Source organism: Seriola dumerili, unplaced genomic scaffold (assembly GCF_002260705.1).
Source record: "Seriola dumerili isolate Sdu_G_001 unplaced genomic scaffold, Sdu_1.0 BDQW01000723.1, whole genome shotgun sequence".
Taxonomy (NCBI): Eukaryota; Metazoa; Chordata; class Actinopteri; order Carangiformes; family Carangidae; genus Seriola; species Seriola dumerili.
In genome coordinates this window covers 475,643-498,883 of record NW_019174978.1, presented here as the reverse complement: position 1 = coordinate 498,883, position 23,241 = coordinate 475,643, and the positions used below count along the sequence as shown (strand labels likewise).

The window sequence follows — 23,241 nt, the reverse complement described above, 5'->3', positions numbered from 1 at the left end:
AACCGCCATGGCGGCCCTTCGGAAGGGGAGCGACTCAGAAGGCTGGGGCTGACATATGTTTACTCAACGTGACGAGCGAGTCCGTAGACACCAAACTTGTGGACTTTGGACAAACTTTTCCGTTGTGAACATTCACACTAGTCTTAATGGTGTGGCACCTCAGCATATGAGAGATGACCCATGGCGGCCCTTCGGAAGGGAGCGACTCAGAAGGCTGGGGCTGACATATGTTACTCAGCGTGACGAGTCCGAGTCTAGACACCCAATTTGTGGACTTTCGAGAAAAATTTTTTGGAAATTATTTAAAACACAGAATTTAACCGTGTCCCCCGGCAGCATATGAGAGACCGCCCATGGCGGCCCTTCGGAAGGGAGCGACTCAGAAAGGCTGGGGCTGACATATGTTACTCAACGTGACGAGCCGAGTCCGTAGACACCAAACTTGTGGACTTTGGACAAACTTTTCCGTTGTGGACATTCACACTAGTCTTAATGGCTGTGGCACCTCAGCATATGAGAGATGAACCATGGCGGCCCTTCGGAAGGGAGCGACTCAGAAGGCTGGGGCTGACATATGTTACTCAGCGTGACGAGGCCGAGTCCGTAGACACCCAATTTGTGGACTTTTTGACACAATTTTTCATCGCAGCAAGCGGGCCTCGGAGACGTTTAACGAGGCATCCCTTCTGAGGCAGCGACTTAGAAGCCTGGGGCTGACATATGTTACTCAGCGTGACGAGCGAGTCCGTAGACACCAAATTTGTGGACTTTCGAGAAAATTTTTTGAAATTATTAAAAAACACTGGACTTTGACAAACTTTTCCGTTGTGACATTCACACTAGTCTTAATGGTGTGGCACCTCAGCATATGAGAGATGACCCATGGCGACCCATGGCGACCCATGGCGGCCGGCCCCCCCCCGCCCCCCCCAGGTACAGGCATTGCGCCCAGCAAGCAGAGCTAGCCGCCCGGTGGCCCGCCGGCGCCCCCCCCCCGGCACAGGCTTGCGCCCAGCAAGCAGAGCTAGCCGCCCGGTGGCCCGCCGGCGCCCCCCGGCACAGGCATTGCGCCCAGCAAGCAGAGCTAAGCCGCCCGCCGGCCCACCGGCGCCCCCCCCCGGCACAGGCATTGCGCCCAGCAAGCAGAGCTAGCCGCCCAGCGGGCCCGCGGCGCCCCCCCCCCCCCCCCCCCCCGGCATTACCATCAGTTTGTGTTGTTATTTTCTAGAAAATAAATGGAGTATCTGTGGTACTTCAAATTAACACATGTGAAGACTTTTTATTACTTTTTTTTGCAAATCAACAGGTGGTGCCAAAGCCAAACGAAGGGCAGCTACAACAAATTATCATTGTAATCTCCACAATAATACTGGTTGTCACCCTGGCCCATATCATTTCCTGTTATAGACTAACCTCGGCCCCCCATCTCAGAAAGGAAAGTTGATGTGGCCCCCACTGAAAAAAGTTTGGGGACCGCTGCACTACAGCATCGGTTTAGAGGTTTTAAGTCTCCAAGTGCTGGTTAGCCTGCCTGAAATATCCCACAGCAGCTCAGCTGCATTCTGTCAGCGAGGCAGTCACGGTTTGCAAAACGCTGGGAAACAGTTTTTGTCTTTCATTTGGCAAATCAGCACATTTGATACACCATTCATCCACACAGGAGACAAAGAGACCATTTATCTTCCTCTTGCGACATGCTTGCACACACACGCACACACACACACACACGCTGATAAAATGTATCCTGAAGCACATATGGTTATGTGTTGTACATGTGCACGTACACACACATAATCAAAGTTGTTATCTCAGTGAAATATGCCGTGAAAGAGCAAGATAAAAAAAAGTCCCGTCCTCAAAGTAGCCAGCAGATTTATCTCTGTAAAATACGCTGCTTGTGTGTAATTACTGAACTCAAAGTGGAGCTGGTGATAAAACTACTGGGGCTACCATTTAGGACAGAAAGCATTACACAGTGTTTCTGTGTGTGCATATACAGAGTAAGGGGAACTGATACAGCGATTTATATTTATGCTTTTCTTTCCAGAAACAAAACTAGACAGAAAAAGAGGGTGAGTGGGGAATGGTTCATATGATCTAGGAATATTATTCTATTTGGTCTACCAAATGTAGTTAACAGACACACACACACATACGTGCACACACATTCACTTGAGCTCAGGGACAATAAGCAGCTGAGTGCCATCATTCTTACTAAAAGTGTAACGAGGCCAGGAGAGTGAAGAAGAGTGTGTGTGACTGCTTTGCCCCAGGACCAGTCTCTAAGCAACAGCAGGTCCTGACAGGAGACACGCAGTCCCATGGGAACTCATTTGGAATGTAAGAATGTGTAGTGTGTGTGTGTGTGTGAGTGTGTGAGAGAGAGAGAGAGAGAGAGAGAGTGAGAGAGAGAGAGAGTGTATCTGTGTAGGGTTGTGTGTATATATTTAAGTGGATGCTGTCTCTGCAGGTTGAAGCTCCAGGGAGGTGGAGCGTGACCCAGGTCCAGGCACAGGTTCTGATACTGGGTGAGAGTTGACCCTCTCAGCCTCCTTAGAGCATCACACAGACACACAGACACACACACACAGACACACACACACAGACACACAGACACACACACACACACACAAAAAACACTGATTTTCATTCTGCCAGTGTCACTCTGAAATGCCTGGAGATGTTTATCCACAACAAGGACTCTGAATAAAAGTTGGCTTTGCTTTAGAATAGGTTTGGTTCAATACCCAGAATAATTGTACATTACAGCCTTGGGTAAGAGGTGGAGGTGAACATGTGCAAACATACTATCAGTTCTACAACACAGAATGCTACTTGGAAATACAGTAGGTGATGATTTTTTTTTACCAAAAATTCAATAGCAGAGTGTGTCTGCTGGATGGGACGTGATTATTCATTGTGAGCCAGCCACTGCCAGATAGCCAAACAAACAGGAGCTATTCTTTACACATTCCGCACCGAGCGCTGCTGAGATCAGCACCGGCGTCGCAAAAAAACACAGGCATTTCTCATTTACAACAGCCTATGTTTTCTATTCTCACTTTCACGGCCCACAGAGCTGCTTAGAGAGGGAGGGTGGAGTGTGTGTGTGTGTGTGTGTGTGTGTGTGTGTGCACGTGTGTGTCTGTGTGTGTAATCGCATAACTTTTTCATGGTCCACTTTGCTCTACTTTCAAGGCCCAAGTCACAGACCAAAGCACATTCGACCACCGCCATAACAACTCTCTCTCTCTCTCTCTCACTCACACACACACACACACACACACACACACACACTCACACACAGTCACACTCACACACAGTCACATTCTCTCACACACACTCACACACACACACACACACACACACACACACAAGATATTACACAAACATGAACACATCTGTTTTCACCGTGTACTGGCTCTTCTTTTTCAGCCACGCTAGCGCCCAAGACAACGGCAACGTCGGTCTGTCAGTTGGTCAGTCAGTCTGTCGGTCCACCACTTCGGTTCAGTCTGAAATTTCGTGCAGACATTCTTGTTCCCCAGAGGATGAATACCACCGAATGTGGTGATCCCCTGACATGTCCTCTTGCACCAAAATGAGTTTTACATTTGTGGCTCAGAGTGAAATATCCTGACAACTGTTGGATGATTTGCCGTAAAATTGGATACAAACATTTAAAGTCCTTTGAGAATACATTCTAATGAGTTATCCCCCAGTGACACCAGCAGGTCAGAGTTTTCACTTATTGAGTAAAATACCTCAACATCTACTGGTTGTACTGGCACAAATTTTGTACTGACATTCATGGTTCATGACGTTCATGGTCTTTGTATTGTAATGACACTGGCTGTTAACTATGACCAATATTTTTGACTTATACTTGAACTTCCAGGTTCGGTTTCTAACATTAGCATTAAGCCAAAAGCACTGCTGCTCCCACTTATCGTAACTTGTCATAGAGTTACCAGCATGGCTGTAGACTCTAGGTCTTCGTTAATACTTGCATGTGGGGGCATCGTGTGGTGTAGTGGTCTAAGCAGGCGCCCTATGTGTAGAGGCTACAGTCCTCGCTGCAGTCGGCCACGGTTCGAGTCCCGCATCGGACATGTCATTCCCGCTCTCTCTGCCTCCCCATTTCCTGTCTCTCTCTACTGCACTATCAATAAAGGCATAAAAAAAGCCCAAAAAAATATACTTAAAAAAATAAATAAATAAATACTTGCATGTGACGGTGAAAAGCATTTTCATTTTTAAGTTGACCCCCATGTTTTCCCTCATACTGGAAAAACTGCTAAAGCATACTGTTGAATTCAATGCACTTTGCTGCCGTTTGTTCACCTGGGAACTGACACATTTCTAAACAGGAAAACAAATTTCAAACCGGTGATTCCTCCCTGAAGTTTCCAGACATTAAGTGACACGACGTGGCATAAATCACCGTGGCAGCACTCATAGTGAAGAAACTTCTGCAGAGAAGAGTTGGCAAGTTTGACTTCATGACAAAGACAGTAACATCTCCAATTCTAGACAGAAGTGAATAGGCCAGTGGAATTTCACACAAAACAGAATTGTGTTCACTTCAGGTGTACAATGGAGCATTGTGTAAGTGCCTCTGGAGCTGAATGAGGTCTAACCCTGTTTATGGGCATTATACTGCAGCCAGCAGGGGTTTTCTGTTTGCTTTAAAAGGACTGAACAGGAAAAAATAAGAAAGAAAGTCAAAATTTAGGAGTCTGCAATACCACAAAGTACTGACATAAAAATCTGACATAATAAAGTATATATAATCATTTCCCCTTATATGTACTTAAATTCTTTCGATACATTTATAATATAGTCCACCATAGATCACCTGTAAATGCTATCTTTTGTCCAGTATGTGGTGGAAAATGGGGGTAATAATAAGCACTAATGTACCCTTCATGGAAGAAATTATTCTTTTTCCTTCAGTTCTTGTTAAAAAAAAAAAAAAAAAAAAAAAAAAAAACTTTTTCTACAACTCATATGGCAGAATAAAGACAGGCTGATTATGTGGTTAAAGCGTAATCATTCCATCATTGTTCACCTTCTGTTCCACATCTATGCTTAACTTCCCCTTTCATTTTACCTCTTCTTTCATTTCATTTCCTAATGCCCTCATTCTCCCGGCTTGTCTCCTGACCATTTTCCCCTCATGTACTCTGTCTTTGGCTTTCTTTCGCTCAAACTCGTACACTCTCACCAAATGACCTACCTGTCAGGGAGATAGATAACTCTTCACACTTTCACAGTTAACACTTCCACTTGCGCATACACGCGCACATGCACACTCTCTCTCTCTCTCTCACACACACACGCATCTATTTTGGCAGAATAGTGCCAAAATTTTGCCCTCCTCTCAACTTCCCTCTGTATCCTGAATCCTGCTCCCTCCATCCATCCCTTTTTTTTTCTTTTTTTTTTTTAGACCAAACAGAGCATTCATCCAGTCATCTCTTGATTAGTAAGAGAACAATAATTAGATTAATTATTTCAACACATTTCTTAACTTCTGTCTCACTGTCATACAGACATACACACAGTTGTGGTGAGGGTAAGGGTGTGACACTGGCTGAGATTAGACTTTCTTGAGTGTGAACAGGGCATGTCGCTGGAAGTCACAGACACACATACATGGACACGACTTACCATCTCAGTCCTCTAGTCACATCCTTGGTAGGGGAAGGCATTAAAATTACATGACAAGCACACCTCGGACCAACCCCTACCCCACAATCCGTGCTCATGAGATACCCTTTCAGCCACATCAAATAGTAAAGCTTTTGACCTCCGTTTGCCCTAGCTGCCTCTGCACACACTCACGTACACGTGCACACATGCACACACACACATTTATAACACTGTCCTCTGTGCATACACTGCGGATCCTTCTTCAATCGCACCCTATCTGGCAGAGACTCAAATTCCATTTCACGTCCGGTTTACTATTGATTTTACCCTTGCCACTATTCACCAGCTACACCCCCTGCACACATACAACCACATACACACATGCACACAAGCAAGTGCGTGCGCACACACACACACAGACACACACACTCCACATTCAATCTGTTCCCTTCCTCGTCTCCCCTTTCATTCTCTTGTCCTCTCAGCCCATCCAGTCTTTCCTATCATTCCTTTTTAGAGCATGTCAGTTGAATGCAGGGTGTGTGTGTGTGTGTGTGTGTGTGTGTGTGCATGCACACATGTATTGATCAGAGACGAGATGAATAATGAAGACATTTCTTAACAAATAATTAGATATGCAAGTTGGCACATACAACCATAATTAAATATGTGCATCCACATAAGGTGCGCCCACGCAAAACCGCATGCTTTCTCTCACTGTCTCACACCTCACGCACACGCACACACTTAGCAAAGTCATAAAGTATGCAGAGAAGTGGACTGGCGCCAAAACAAGCCATTGGGCTTTGAGGCCTCATTTCCATGTTGGAGCCCATTTTAACTAGCAGACTGACTCATCGTTAATAATTAACACTCACAGTGACGCTCAGAAACAAAGCTCTGATATAAACATGGGAGAATCTCAGCTACACAGTGCACAGATGCGCACACACATATGAGCAAAGGCGTTGAGCTGAGAAATTAAGTGCACCACAATAGGGGCTGTTTTTCCTCCACAATCCACATCACCTTTTCAAGGTCTCCGTGCATGTACCTTTCACATTATTCTGCGCCTGTTGCTTCACTCACTCTACAAAGAAACTATGCTGTTTACTTGTCACGCACTGACGCATTACCCAATTCTTTTACCAGTCTCTCTCTCGCTGCAAAAAAATAGCTAAGTACTTAATTCTACCTATTTCTCAATTCCATTTTTTTCAAATTTTTTTTTCTTTATTAAGTCTCACCACAAAGCTGTCAGCTGAAATCTATATGTGCAATGTGCTCTTATTTTCCTCCCCACTGTTTTTTCCATTCTTCCTCCTGGCAGCTCAAAGCCCACCTCGCTCTTGTCCCAGTTGTGGACATCCCCCGTGGATGATGGTTAGACAGGCCTGTCACTACACTGCTGGCCAGAGAGACAGACATCAATATATTGCCACTCTGCTTCCCCTACTCATCTGTAGAGGAACGCGGCGGGGCAGGAGAGGCAGAGGGAGGGTGGGGAGGTGAAAAGGAGAGGAAAGTAAAGAGAGAAAAAAAAATAAAAAATCGGAGGTGGGGCCCACCATCCTTCAGTCTGTGCTGTCTGATTTACAAGCCTATTGGATTTTAGACTAACATGAATCACTGCTCCATAGAAGCATTGCTCCCTGACAGAATGACAGAATGAATGAGACACATCACTCCGTGGTCTGTGTGTGTGTGTGTGTGTGTGTGTGTGTGTGTGTGTGTGTGTGTGTGTGTGTGTGCAAAAGGGGATGGAAGAGAAAGAGGGGTATATTTAAACCTCTTTGAGACTGTACAAAAAGACATTTCTGTGGCAACAATGGAGCTTAGTTAAGATCCTCTCATGTTCACAGTGCTACATGCACTCCTTCTCTGACAAGAACTGGTCCTTAGGGGTCTATTATCTATTGCAACAGTTTACTGGATATAACTAGCTGTAGCCACAGTTGCAGTGCACCATGGTGAACTAAGTATTCAGATCATTTTCTTAAGTTAAAAAGTACCAAACTATGCTATAAAAATACTCCATTAAAAGTAAAAGTCCTCCACTCTAAATTTGTATGTTAAAGTATGTCAGTATTATTGGAAAAATGTTGTTAAACTAAAAGTACTTGATGGTGAGAAATGGCCCTTGTGAGTGTTATCATATATTATAACATTACATTATTATTCATGCATTAATATTTAAGAAGCATCTAACTCTTGCAGTCTGGGGTGGCCATTACAATACTGCCATTAGGGTTGTAACTAATGATTATTTTCGTTATGGATTAAATCTACTGATTATTTTCTTGACCATTCTTGCCATTACGATTATAGCTCAGAATGACATCTTCAAATGTCTTGTTTTATTCTTGTTTTAACAGTCCAAACTTCAAAATGTTTTTTGTACTTAAGTACAAGACTTGAGTACATGTGCAAAGTTAGTTTCAATCGTCATCAATAAGCAGCGATCTTTGGATTTGTAGTCAGATTTATGAGGTTATCTTGACCTGAATTACCTTCTTAGCGTTGGTCAGGTACGATCTGGCTGCCTCCTTCAGTGCCTTCCACTCCTCCATCTCGTCCTCTGTTACTTCCCTTCCCTCTCTTTCTTGCTGTTCCTTTGCTTTCTCAAACTGGAGGTAGCACACCCAGCCAGAGAGATACCACACCTGGGAGGCAGAGAGAAGAGACAGAGAGAAGGGTTGGGGGGGACAGGGGGCGTGAGATTCAGGCAGAGCGAGAAAGTGTTCTTTGTTGCAGTAAGTGAACAATGACAAGGGAAACAGATTTGTAACCCTCACAGAGCATGTCTGCATGAAATCCCACATCCGTCTTTGACAAACATGTTTCACAAATGTGACATGGAATCACATCAACACACACACTCATACACAATCCATCACTCACATAATAACTGTCAACCTGATCCAATCCTGATATAAACTGTACTCATTTATGAATGCTGCATGAATTTAAATGCACATGTGCACATACTGTAGCATCACAATTAATATAAACCTGTGATTTGCAGCTTCACCATTTTACCACCTGTCATTAAAAAATTGTTTTTTTATCTCTATAGCAGAAGATGCAATTACTTTTCTGAAAAATAAATTAAAAATAAAATCAGGCAAATATCTTCTTTCCATTTCAAATAATATGATACTTAAAGGCTGTACTGTGGATTATATTACCTTGCTATTCAATTATATGGAGATAGTTTTCAATATTCTCTTTATCTAACTTTAATTCTTTTGCATAATTTTGCACCATAAAATATTTTCTGCCCTGACAGAAGTCAAAGAGGAAGAGAAGTACGATACTCCTGGGAGGTATTGTACATTGCCACGGCAACTTCAGCTTCACACCATACCTGCTCCAGAGCAGGTTATGTCTAGACGAAATTGAATCACTATTCCTGGGGCCATGTTTTGATCATTTTGGATACAAAAAAAAAACAAAAACACAATTTACAGAATAGTATTATAAAATAAAATGTTGCAAATGTGTGAGACATGTAGAGGTGAAAGGTGTAGATTATTGCATTAACAAGTAGTAAGAAGGGCCAAGTCTAGTGACTGGCAGAACCACTTTCCTTTCCATGATGATTTTATCAGATGTGAATGTCTGCAGTGTTTCCAGGCAAATTACCCACAGAAACATCTATAAATAACAGGCAGTTTAGATGACCAGTAATGCAATAGATTTTACTGATGCATATTGATGCCTATGAGTGATTTGTCCATCACACTGTAGCCATTTGTGAGACAATGTGAATATAAAACAATATTTACATTCTAGTTGGGTGGTAATACTTTATTTCCTTTCTATGCATATTACTTTTTGTGGCTAAAATTGCTCTTTAATAAGAAAAACATCTGCACACTCAGGTCTGTGCAATATTCATTTACTGGGTTAAGCGTTTGATGAAGGACTTCCTTCAAGCATCATGTAGGTTCAATGCCCACATTTAGAGACTAATAGTGTCATCTTATTTTAAAGAGCCTGCTTTAGATCCAACCATGTGGTAAATGTTTGGTTATTTGTTCAATGTCCTGCCTCATTGACACAACAAGGCAACAGCTGGATTGGAGTGGGCCTTCAGAAAACAACCACATCAATCCTTCACTATAAAATTATTTCATTTTTTCATTCAAATTTCATTTGTAACAGAAAGTTTTCTTTGCTCAATGTATTCATAAGTATTTGGTAATAATTCTCTCTTCAAGCAACCCTTTGTAAAGATTCCCTCAGTTCAAGAGAGCGCCATGTTGAGTTAGGTGTTAAACGCCTCTTAACTTGACTCCTGTTCAGAAAACATACAACATTATTTTGAAATAATCTTGTTGCTCCACAGAGTTCAGTGAGGGGAGGCATATTTTTAACTGCAAGTCAGTATGTTGGAATGCGCCACAACCAGGGTGTTCTCTTTCTTTTCCATTCACCCCTTTTTTTCATAATCACATTCACTGTGCAATGCTTGCTCTTCCACCTCTAAACACAATCATGTTCAACTCTCAGTGAACTTGGAGGTGTGTGTGTGCCTCTCATCTAAGGCCAAAGATCACCCACCCACTGTTCTTCAAGCACCAAAATACGAACATTAGCTTTATTCATTATTCATTGAGGGCAGAGGCAGTAGGGACCTGCACCTCTGCCAAATCAACCATTTAGCTAACAAACACATCCAGGCATGCCATACTGAATTCAGGATTGCTGCTCCATATGCTGAGTGGGAGGCTACCCCCTGCAGCCACACTTATCAGAACAACAGCAGCACTGGATAAATGAAGTAATGTTTCAGAACCTGCAGTATGACATTTTTATCACTAAAACATTTTCTGTGAATACAGAACCTAAGAAAAATTTTTTCTTGTGTATATTCAAGAGAGAAGGAGTGAAATTAGGTCACTTAAATTCAAATTTTTTTTACTTCCTCACAAGTGAGGCATGTTTTTTCAAAACAGCTTGAAAAGGGCTGGAGAAATTCTTTACAGACAGACCACTCTGAAATATTTGTGGATGTGGTGAAGACGGCTCATGCATCTGCACTCAAAATTAAAACATGAGAAAGCTAATTAAGAACTTCAGAGAATCCACTCTACCCTTCCGCAACCCCAGACAGAAGCACTCATAATAAAATAAATGCTGTCAATCAAATCACTGGGACTATTGTCATTTCAAAGTGAAGGCACATCTTAGTTCCCATATGGTGCTGCTGAAGGAAGAACAAAAGCATCATGAATCAGTGGAACACCTTTGAAACAAGATTTGCGAGGAACTAGCTCAGTTGTTTGTGCAGACTTAACGTTATATAAGTAAGCCTCCAACTTGGAGATACGCAAGAGCAAGGAGACGGAGGCGAGGGCTAACAACTTATCTACCGCGCTTAAATAAGAGAGAAATAAGACAGAGGGAGTAAGACAAAGAGGGGAAGAGGGAGGGAGAGGGAGGATGAGAGGGAGAGTATTATGTAGTCAAATGTATCTGTCATACAGTTCTGATGTCACAAATATAACTTTGGCTACATAACTTTGATATGATCTGACAAAACATTTTCTGACCATTAGAACTGGTGAGTGTATGCATGTGAGACTGGCTGAGGGCCCGCTCAAAATCGAGTGTCACAGCTGTGCGTCTCTGGAGCAAGTTTAAAAGTTCAGCCCCCTGATGACTGCTCTCAATCTGTCAGCTGAGGGGTGTGTGTGTGTGTGTGTGTGGGATGCTGAGCCCGAGGGGGAGTAGGGGAGAGAGAGATGCTGCCGTGCTCTTCTATCTGACACTCAGTGGCACACCTTCACTCCGTCGGCAACCGACGGTGAGGATTTGGAGCACACTGACAGCACACAGTTCCCACTAAAGCACAGAAAATTCTGCCATTTACGCCACTCTCTAATAAGCATTCAAGTTCTCAATCGTACTCTGTGCATGAACACACAAGTGTTTAGAGCAAGTAATGCAAAAGAGCGGGTGTGTAGATACTTCTTGTGCACACACACACACATACACAAACAGTGGCTCAGCATAAGCAACTAAGTGCTCAGGTTGAGACTTTCTCCTTCCCACTGGGGTCATGAAAGATTTGTCTTGTTCTCATCCAGCAGTGGCTGCTGCATCATAACAATAAGACAGCCTGCAAGGGGACACATAAAAATACATCACTTAATCCTGTGCATTGACAAGTAACGACCCCCCTGAACACAGAGTCTGTTCAAGAATTGTTAATTAGCCAGGACAGACCAGCCTGACAGTCAGACCAAATTGCCATCTTAAGTTTCATTTCATTCATTCAGCCTGAAATTGTTTCCATATTAATCGATTTCTTGCAATCGAGGGGAGAGTATTTTGTTTCCTTTTGCCTTGACCAATCAGTTAGAGATAACTGATAAAGATGCAGTAGCAGTTATCAGGAGTTGTTGATTTAAACTTTTTTTAAGAGGAATGAGGAAATATGTTGATTATTTCTGCAAGATGACTTATGCCTGTGTTCATCTTATCCACACAACATTTATTGTTGTTATTTTTGGCTGGACCGGGCCAACCCTATAAACATGAATTCGCTAACTGACTGACTGAGTGATGAAGTGACACCACTGGTTGGCCAGCCGAGTGTTGGAGTTTTCCCATTGATGGTTGCTCTTGCAAAATGACTTGGCTAGAACAAGCAGTGTTGACAACATGGCACCTTTGTTGCAGACCCCTCTGGCAACTTCTCAAAAAAGCATGCAGCGATAAATCTTGCAACTCTTTGCTTAAATCATAGCTACTGATGTGAATAAATTTTCTCTCTGAGTGGTCATTTTAAAATAAATATAGCTGAAAGCACAGATTGACTTGATGGTGATTTTGTCAGATGATGTTGTGGTCAGATCAGGATTTTAGCAGTGCAGAGCAGCAGCTTGGAAATGGCTTGGAAGTTAACGTAGTCTTAATGGGCTACAATTCAGTCACTATTTCATACTCGTTCTGTTTTCTGACAATAGAAACAGAAAAACATGTAAATGAGAACAGCTTTATTGGAAATTCAGCTCTATTGAAATACTGTATATGTGAGCACAGACAGTGCGGTCCAGCTACGTACTAGGTTTTGACCTAGTCCGGGTTTCAAGGATCTGATAGGTCATTCGTTTCTACAATCAGCTGTCAGTGAGCATGACACCAGACAAATTGGTATCGCTGAACAAATTTGAGATGTGGGCATGAATTCAGAGTTCTGGAACCAGGCTAGAGACAGACATGCGAGACACAATACCAGATTAACTACTGAAATTTTTTCTTCTCATTTCTTTCATTCCAAAATTGAGAGACAGACACAAACAAAATGTTCCTGCATTTGCACAAAAAAAAAAAAAGTTGAAAATAAAAAGCAGAAAATAACATGAGTGAAGGCCAAGCTGATGGCCACATCTTTTACCAGACAAAAACTTTTTCATTGCTTACCTGGACAACCTCATCATCCTCCTCCAGAAGACCCTCCAACACATCTACTGCCATCTAATTCAAGGAGAGAGAAAAAAATTAAAATAAAATCGTCAGATAATAGTTATACCAGCAAAATCCTTTCAGCTTTAAAACATACATCAGCGCACACATATGTCTCTTGTCTGATACAGCCACATAGCACAGACAAACAACCACACCCAGACAAACACGCAGATGTTGTGCATCTCCCAGGCACCTTGATCAATCACAGTGATCAGAGGATCCGATAAGCGTCTGAGGCCAGTGTCACACACACAACATTGTCGATACCAACAAGACAACAGACATGGCCATCGATAGACACACTCACCAGTGCTTATCGCACAGTCAATAGTCACTTTGGACGCTCTGTTCAATAGCCCTTTTAATGCATTTACTGACATTAGCAGTCAATATATTCTGAGGATCCACCCCACTCCACAGGACAGATGATAAACCTAAAGATCAGCCTAAACCACCATCTCTAATACCCTCTTACAAGTTTTTCTCTAATTTCCTCTCTGTAGTGTCCTGGAGAGAGAGCTTGAGGTCTCAAAGGAGTTTAATGTCATGTGACCTTTGTCGTAGTGCGTCACTATCTGGGGTCAGTTTCTGTGGGAAGTTTCTATTACAGAAAACAGACCTTGACTAAAGTAGGCTGTGTGTTTGTTTTGCTCTGCCACTCGCCTTGCGGATTCTGTGGTTGTGGTGTGTGTGTGTGTGTGTGTGTGTGTGTGTGTGTGTAGCCCCAGGTGATGATATATTGATTTTTGTCAACTTCAGGTTGGAGGCGACTGTTAGCCAATCACCCGTGGTGAAGGGCAAGAATAAAAGACATACACACACACACACACACACACACACACACACACACACACACACACACACACACAACAAAGCTACACACAACAGTGAGCACAACAAGCAGCACTTGTTTCTTGTTAAGGCAGTCTTATTAGCTGGAGAGCCTCCTAGTTTTTTTTCCCCTCCCGCTCTTTGGAGTTCTCTTCTCTTTTCATTAAGCCTGCGTGGTTCCGGTGGCGATAAAGAGGTCTGTTGCCTGGGTAGACTGAGGGAGAGCCAGGTTAATTGAGAGTATCTCGTTAAGAGTGTGCAAATGTGCGTGTCAGGGAGTCAGTTGATTGATTGGTAGACCAATTATCAGCTGAAAACCCATTGTCCTTAATTAATTAATGGCTGATTAAAAATACACAAACAAAAACACCTAATCCCAGCTGATGATGAATGGATTCATGCCCAGCGTCAGAATTATCTACTTGACTTTCATTGTATCACACCAATGTGACAGACTCACACCCTTGCACGCACATGTGTACACGAACGCACACAGTAATTCAAGCCAAGCGTGAGATATAAGAGATAGGAGCAAAGATCTGTCTGGGTATTAAACAACTGATAGAACAGGCAGTTTTGGAGCAACAAAAATAGAACAAGAGATATCTGGGAGCCAGGATAAGTGAGCAATGATATGGTCTCCAACTGCACTCCTTCCTAACTACACTGGTCAACCCAGGGGCGAGTGATTAAAGATTCAGAGATTCTTAAGCCGCTTCACGCTCTAAACAACAACAAGATTAATATTCTCATGAAGATAAGGGCTACAACGAAGGAAAAAGTGAGAAAATTGGAAGGAATGCTACAAAAAAAGTATTTTAATAAACAATGTAAAACTGGTCCATGAACAACAATGGTGCGCTGCAAAGACACACAGAAACACACACACACACTTAAGACAGCACGTACATGTTGTCCTCTTTATTTCAAGACCTGTTAAAGAAAAAAAAAGCAGCACTCTGGGGAGGAACTAATTTATAATGGCCATTGTGTGTGTGTGTGTGTGTGTGTGTGTGTGTGTGTGTGTGTGTGTGTATAATCTTCAGGCAATTTTGTTTAACAGAATCATTTTACCGGAGCGCACAGCAGAGACAGGAGAAAGACAAATCACTTTACAAGCGAGGGCAACCCGTATCTCTAACACACAGAAACCCACACACACACGCACACACACGTCACGCACAAACAGGGACGTCTACACTTAAGTAAATAAATCCTAAGGATGTCAGTGCTAACTGTACTTCCAAGCAACATTGGAAAGCACAAGCTGTGCTCCATCTCGAGCTAAATGTTAGAACAGAAATGTTAAATGAAAAACATGAAAGCAAACAAGAGTGACAACGACAAGGAAAGTAACTACCCATCAGCTACTGTGACAACTACACCGAACAGACACCTTAATGGCTGCCAGGGGAGGCCGTCTGTCTGTTTGTCTGTCTGCTACGTGGCATGTGAATTAGTGGTGGTGATAGGTGATGATGATGATGATGGTAATGTGTATGTGTGTGTGTGAGTGTGACAGTGAGAAAATGGTGATCTCTGAGGGCTGCGTTGTTACTACAACGCACATTATTAAACCGTGAAATAACATGTCAGTATAGACAAGCAATAAAGCAGAAATTCAGATATTATTTGATGGAGTGTTTGTAATCTCCGAAAATGCTGAAAAATTTTAATTACAATGTCCTTGAGATCAAATTATATAAAGCAGCAGAATAGCAGAAAATTCTTGCATTGGAGAAGCTAGAGCCAGAGGATGCTTTTCTTTTTTTTTTTATTATAAAAAATAATAAAAATAATAATAATAATAATAATAATAATAATAATAATAATAGTAATGATAAAAAAGTAAAAAATGTCCATCAGAATTTGCCCCCAGTGATCGCCTCTTTTCACCAACCAACACTCAAAAACCCAAAGATATCAATTTTACAGTGGTATAAAATAGAAAAGTAGCAATTTCTCCCATTTTAAAAGGACGGGGCCAGTGAATGTTTTGCACTTTTGATTAACAAATGACTAAAAACAAATAATCAACTGTAAAAGTGGTTGTCAATTAATCTTCTATCCATCAACCAATCTGTTGATAAATGAGTTGTTTCAACACTACGGAGACTGGCTCAGAAATGCTTAAACAAAACCTCAAGCAGCTGGACGATAATACCTACACAGTTGTCACACTTCTGCTGCTTTCAAGCACCTCTCATGTGCTCCTACTCTATTTCCATTACAGCTGTGGAAAACACAAACAGATTTGGCATGCATTCAAGTGTTTCTACTCAAAAACAATCAAAAGGGAGGAAAAAAGACCTAAAAAAAAGAAGCTATTTTCCTCCCTTCCAAATTAAGTGGCACAGATCCACGTCTTTGCAGAAACAGAAGACTGAAGAGACGTGCAGCAGTCATGTAACTGATGTTTTCATGAATTCATTAACCCACTGTCCTTTTGAAGTGTTTTCATTGCCAAAGGCTGTGAGACAATTACATACAATTCCCACTTTTACCATCAATTGAGGTGATTGTTTCCACGACCACGACCTTCTACTATAGGTAACGCAACTATCATAAAACACTCACTTCATCAGTAAATTTGACTTCCATACTGAGCTTTTCATGTGATCTCAGCTTGCAAATTGGAAGGAAAGCTCTCTTTTTAAAAGGAGACACTTTGAAAGTCACGGCCCTGACAGACTTTGTAGTTCGAAAGATGTCTTTTTATCCAGCATTGATATTATTATTTATGTGAACCTCTTTCTTGCTTTGGGTTTACCTTTGTTAACGAAGAGGCTGCCCACCAATACTGAATAGGTGGCCACTATGAATGTCATAAGAAATGAATGCTCATATGTTTAGTGTGTGAGGCTCTTGTTTAGAGTATCACCTCGTGATCACAGATAATGAAATGCTGTTTATGCACCACGGACATTTTTTTTTTTTTAAATTTAAATCTGTCACCACCATGCACTACAATGTTATTGTTTCCAATAACTATCAATATATTATCATACGACCTGATTAACTGGCTAAAGTAATCACACTATAGCAATTTTTATGTTGGCAAATCCCTAATTTACTTCACTTCAAAGTCAATCCATAGTGGATTGAATGTACAAGGCCAAACTGCATTCATCAAACAAAGACCATCAAGGTTCCTCTACTACTTCTGCTATTCTTAAGTGAACTATTATTTACCTGAAATAGCTGTTTACTCTATAAAGCCACAGAGAAAACAAAAACTGCTTTAATATGTTTCTTTGACAAATACATTTATCAACATTCAAAGTCTTATCTCAGTTTAGAAAACCAAACAAATGATTCTACTGGGAAAAAATACAGACGAATGGTCGTATTCTGGCACCTTGCTAAGAAGGTAGCCTTACTCTATAGACTGGAAGCACACAACTTTACACAGGATTTTGAGTTGTGAATAGATTTACAGTGCACAGGGAGAGATAGTGAGCACAAAAGTGAGCGAGAGTGTGTGTATTTGTGACAGAGGAGCAGAGGAACGAATGAGGCGAGAGGATGTTCCTATCAAACAAGTCCCAGTCTGGGAGTAACGGACGGAATATTCATCTCTACTTCCACCCTTTAACTCAATTTCCGTCAGAAACTTTTTGAAAAAGCAAATATGACCAAAGTTGTCCATGGATGTGTTTATGCATACATGTGTGCACAGCAAAAATATCCAGGTTATAAAGCACTCAGAATGGGTGCAGTTTGTTTTGGGCTGGATGACACCAACAGGAGGATGAAGACAAACGACATGTCAGAAACTGTGGACCGAGACGTTGTCATTTTACTGATACACCTGACAGCTCACCCCCCACACACACACACATGCGCACGCACGCGCACACACGCACGCACACACACACACACACACAGCTGAACAGCAGCTGAATCGTTTGTGTGTGTCCGAGGGGGGTGGGTGGGGTGGGGGGTTATGGGGGGTGTTCTCATAGCTGAGCTACTGTTGGTGTGGCAGCAATCACAGAAAACGACGTCTAGCGTTAATGACTGTTAGGGGGTTTTAGCACTGAACTGAAGCTAGTGAGCCACTAAAATCAAGGCCATTAATACTGGAAAGTGATGAGTGATTTAGTAGACAAGGGCACTGTATCACAGATATGGCAGCAATTCATCAGAATAAAGGTTCCATTTTTATTTTTTTCCATTCCTTCTCCCCATCCCTCCTCCCCTGTGTGCCCCCTTAGCCCCGTCCCTCTCTGTAAATACCACTCTTCAATTATTGACACTGAACCCTGGAGGGGATAAAGACCAGGCATGGCCTTCCCACCTTCAGTGCTATTCGCTAGAAAGGAAAGCACACAAACGCATGTACACACACATACAAACGCCAGGCCGCCCTCCCACCATGAAATATACACAGACCAACAACAGTAGAGTGCACGAGCTCAACAAACGACATTTTTACCTCATATTCCTCGGACTCGATGAGCAGTTTGGCTGTGGTGAGGCGAGACTCGTACGGAGGGATCTCACTCTGGAGAAAAAGGAGAAGATCGCCACCAATGTAGTGAGTGTTTACACAAGCATCCACTGTGATTCTTTCCTTTGTCTGATAAAAATACAATATAGTTCCAAGGTAAAAAAAAACACAAAAAAAAACAAAAACGCTCTGCAGCTACGTGGCTGTTAAACACAGCAAATGTGTCGACAGGCTGAGTTCAGATTAACCTTCTCTGGTAGATAAACATCATAACAGCCACATACTGCCACTGGGATTTTTGTATCGAATCATCATGCAAACCCTGCATATATCACATTTAATCAGTTAAGATTGTAAATTCAGGTACTGTTTATTAGGAGCAATTCTGTACACATCTCATCACAGAAGAGCCATTTCCCTCTTTTTGTCGAATTCCCTGTAGTAATTTGCTTACTTTATCCTTTAGACCTTTTTCTGGTGTTGCCTTGTGCTTTCATATCCGCTTTCTCACACACACACACACACACACACACACACACGTTTGTGAAGTATTTGTTCCATCTTTTATTTTTTTATTATCCCTCGTTTCATTATCTCAGACTTTTCATCTCTACTGGTGTCCTTATGTTTGTGCGCACTGCAAAGCACACTGTGACAATCCTGTTAGTTGAAAGTGCTTTATAAATAAACTGGGATCTTATGAGGGCTGGTTGCTGTCAAAAAAAAATACCAAGCACAGCTCCAACTCACCTGCACACCTTCCTCTGTGCTAGAAGAAGCTGCACTCTGTTTCTGGGCAGGAAGCCACAATCCGACGCTCTTCAACAGGTATTCTCTGCCCTCCTGAAGATGGCAAAAGGCATAAACATTTAAATTCACGGGCACGTATGTATGCATGTACAACTATACTCACAAATACATAAAACAAACAAACAAACACAAATCAACAGCTGTAAGAGTAAAGTGACACAAAGAGTTTTATGTCTACAAACTGGATTCTGAATGCTTTATGGATATCAATGACCTTTGGATTCATCTAATATCAATTTTGTTCTTTTTTTTTAAAATTATTACCAGAGTATTTAAAAAAAGAGACTGGCTGTAGGATGTGGGATGCTGGAGCCAGCCTGACCCCTGCAGCTTACAGCTAGTATTACAGATCCACTTTCTACAGTATCTCTAGTATTTATGTTTGGAGATGTAAGAGCATAAAGAATAGTTCTCACAGATAGTCGTGGGTTTCTGCTGCTGACACCATTCAAACACAAAGAAGATGGAGTGTGTTTTACCAGTGGTGGCCTCAGAATTGAATAAATACATAAAGAACGCTAACAGGAAAAGTGCTCTTCCACAAACAATGCACTGGTTCATTCCAGATATTACTGTGAACTGTTACCACTATATCTTTACCTCCTCAACTGTTGAAACCTCAGGGAGGTGGTTATTATGTTTTTAAACAGCAGTGATGTCTACATCTTATTCAACAACATATGAGAACTGTAAAAAAAAAAAAAAGAAAAAAAAAGGGAGAAAATCATGTGTTTCATTCATCTCACAGAAACTATGGTGACCTGAAAAATTGACAAAAGTAAGTTCAGAGCACTTTCAAGTTCTCTTAGAAAGAAAAGGCAGAAAGGTTTCTCTCAGAAAGGTTTTACCTTGAATTAATCTGCCTTTAATAACAGCTGGTAAAGCAGCAGCATGTTAAACAATGAGAAAAAGTATTATTATTAAAATATGCTGCATACTGTGCAACTTTACAAAATGAATTGAATAGGCTGCTTCCTCATCTCTTTCTCCTTATCAGATGACTGTATGACCTCAGTGATCTGCCTAGTAATTAACATTCCTATCGGCATGACCTGTCTGTGTATGTGTGTGTTAATGTAAGTGTCCATCTGCTGATTAATGGCATACAATTCAATTTGCTCAGAATAATTAACTCAGAAGATTCCCGCTTTAATGTGGTGATAACTCATTCTTAGTGTGTGTGTGTGTGTGTGTGTGTGTGTACCGACCTGGTTTCTCTCTGTACTGAACAGGTAACTGGCCATGAGCTGTAGAGCCTCGGGGTTGTCATGGTGATACTGTAATGCTCTCTCAATGAACTCTCTGCACTTGTCTGCAGCTCCTTCCTCCATGCTACAGGCGCACATACACACAGAGAGACAAATCTCAACCCATTACCAAGCAGTAACCTTAAAGGGAGGTTGTATGTGTCAAGAGAGTGACTCTGTTTGCACCAGTACCAGAGGTCTGTTAGGTAAATCTCAGCAATGGAGCAGTAGGCCACACTAACATCTTTCGCTGTGGGTAGCTCAGGGTCCTCATCTGGTTGGGCGGAAGCTCCGGCCTGAGCCTGTTTAAAGAGCAGAGGGCAGATGACTTGAAAGTTTTCAAAAGTTTGATGAAGCATAATAAATTAAAAGATAATGAAGATGCTGATTTTTTATTTTTTTTTTCTATGAACAATCAAGTCATCCAGTAACGAAAATAGCTGCATAAGTTCCCTTTACTCCCAGAGAAACTCAATCTCAACAGGCCTTTTCAACAAAAAAACATTTTGGCTTGTCACAGTAGAAAAAGCGCACATCTAAATAATGAAATGGATGATGGCTGCTTCAGTTTCAGTGTCCTGGTATTGTGCCAGCTGGCTCAGTCACACTGTCAGGGCTTTGTGGAACACTTGAAAGTTATTACTAACACCTGTGCTTTGCCTAATATGACAAAATGTCTGCTGTGTAAAAGGCCCGTGAAGATTTTAATTATTTAGAATAGCGCAATTATTTTCTTTCTTCTATGCATTTGTTACGAAAACAATAAAAAGGCTGACATGTCAAAGACTGTCATTCTATTTCTTATCAATACTGTAATCAAAGTTATTTAAATGGATACCAATGATAAACATGTTATAATGGAATTTATTATATTTATAGCATATTATTTTCATCAGTACACCTTTGTGCCATTATTACAACATATCCTAATACATTTTCTCCTTTGCCTTACTGTTTACTTTATGTTAGCCATAGAAATATGCTTTTTCCTGTTTGTTTGTTTTCTCTTTAGTATCACAGTTTTATTACATGGCACATCATTATGTCCGGTGCATGCCAAAATATTCTCTCGATGCTTACTTGAATAATTCATTGAGAAAATGTCTCTGTTGAAGGGCGAAAACAAAAAAGGTAGCCAAAATAAAAAGGAAAGCTATGACAAAGCTTCGCAAAACATCACACTTTCATGTCAGACCAATGCTGTAAATTATCTCCACAAGAAACTGTAAATTCTCAGCATAATATACAGTTTGTAATCACAGCTTTTGTCACTTATTTCATCATCCATCATTTCTGTAGTGACTTCAAGGTACCAATGTGTTTTTTAATTACTTGTAATTTATGTGATTTTCAAAATATTTCAGTAATAAAGTTATGAGTCAAGAGCCATAACCACAACACACTGAGTATGTCAATTACCATGTCATTCATTCAGATAGATAGATAGATAGATATTCATATACTGTCCAACAGCACCCTCTTGTGAAGATAATTATTGAGTACCATAGCATTTCTCACTGATTAATGTGGCACATCTGTTACTCAGTAAACCATAATGGGAGTGTGAGTGTGTATGGGTGGGTACTCACTGTAGTCTGTGTTTGTTTTTCCAATGCAGACAGTAGGACCTGTATTCCTCTACTGTAGTACTCCACAGCCTCCTGACCTGCGTGGATCTGCCCCAGGTACATGTACTTACTGTGGCCTACATCTGGGCTCAGCTCCACTGCACGCAGAAAAACTTAGAGACTAGGTCAAGGAAGCTATAACCATCACTGCATTAAAACAGCACGGAAACATCATAGCAGTACTTCAGTGAAGTGACTGAATTACGGACACACATACAATAACGAAGAAAAAAAACATACTTAAAGGATATTCCCTTAGCTTTCTGTGTGTCTCCTAGTTCAGAGCTGATGTGTCCTAGCATATCCAGAGCATGCAGGTTGGTGGACTCCACATCCAGGGCTCGTTGACAGAAAAGGCCAGCCATCTCAAAGTCAAAACTGTCCATGCATTCCTCTGTCTGTACAATAGACCACCACATGACATAACAAACAGCAGATGATCAGAATCAAAAAATACATTTCAGTGTCACAACATATCTGAGTCATGTCTTCGTGTTAGATATCAACTGAATCTGTCAGTGTGACCTTTTCTAGTAGCTGTTGCACAGAGTACTTCTCAGCTGTCTTCTTCTTGGCTTTTTCGTGCATTCTTAGTTTCACCCTTTCCTGAGGTGACAATACAGCAAACCCTGCATCTGTTGCAATGAGGTAAGAGGAGAGTGGACATCATTTTTTGTCTAATTTGGTTTCCTAAGGTCAATCAAAACACAACGGGTTAATATCAACTACTAGCTGTCGCAGAGCTTGATAACGTTTTGCCCTGTAAATAACTAGCAAAATGATGAAATCACTGAACAACTTACCCCTGTTTGGACGGTTCTCTTTCCTCTTCGGTTTATTTTTCTTTTTGCCCTTAGCCTGCCCTCCCATTCTGATAAAAACACGTCTTATAGTTCTACAAACTATACTACTGCTACTTAAAACACACTTTTCCCAAAGTGTGAATCGAAAACACGCGTGTAAAGCAAGTGTAGTATCTGAACGTACGCAATGCGCAGGCGCTCAGCAGTGACTGGGTGGCTGGTATGGAAAGAGGTAGTGGACATAATTCCTGCGGTTCAGAAATAAACGTTTTGACACTGAGGCACAGAAAAATGATCGCTTTTCACGGCCAAATATATTCTCTATTGCGTTTTAA

The 23,241-nt window shown here is 41.5% G+C and overlaps 1 protein-coding gene across 2 annotated transcripts in view; it reads right to left on the bottom strand.

Moving 5' to 3' along the window:
- LOC111236815 (probable assembly chaperone of rpl4) overlaps positions 1-23,098 on the bottom strand; it is a 33,122-nt gene extending 10,024 nt beyond the window's left edge. Inside the window, exons 1-10 of one of the 2 annotated variants that reach the window (XM_022765676.1) lie at positions 22,907-23,098; positions 22,629-22,738; positions 22,355-22,501; positions 22,065-22,217; positions 20,668-20,777; positions 20,437-20,560; positions 19,169-19,261; positions 18,404-18,472; positions 13,090-13,143; positions 8,166-8,318 (exon numbers count right to left, since the gene is read on the bottom strand). In XM_022765676.1, the coding sequence (XP_022621397.1) occupies positions 8,166-8,318; positions 13,090-13,143; positions 18,404-18,472; positions 19,169-19,261; positions 20,437-20,560; positions 20,668-20,777; positions 22,065-22,217; positions 22,355-22,501; positions 22,629-22,738; positions 22,907-22,973 (1,080 nt within the window). In that variant the 5' untranslated portion in view covers positions 22,974-23,098. The remainder of the gene's footprint in view (positions 1-8,165; positions 8,319-13,089; positions 13,144-18,403; positions 18,473-19,168; positions 19,262-20,436; positions 20,561-20,667; positions 20,778-22,064; positions 22,218-22,354; positions 22,502-22,628; positions 22,739-22,906) is intronic. The other variant, XM_022765677.1, reaches the window with a different exon arrangement.
- Between the last annotated feature and the right edge of the window lie 143 nt (positions 23,099-23,241).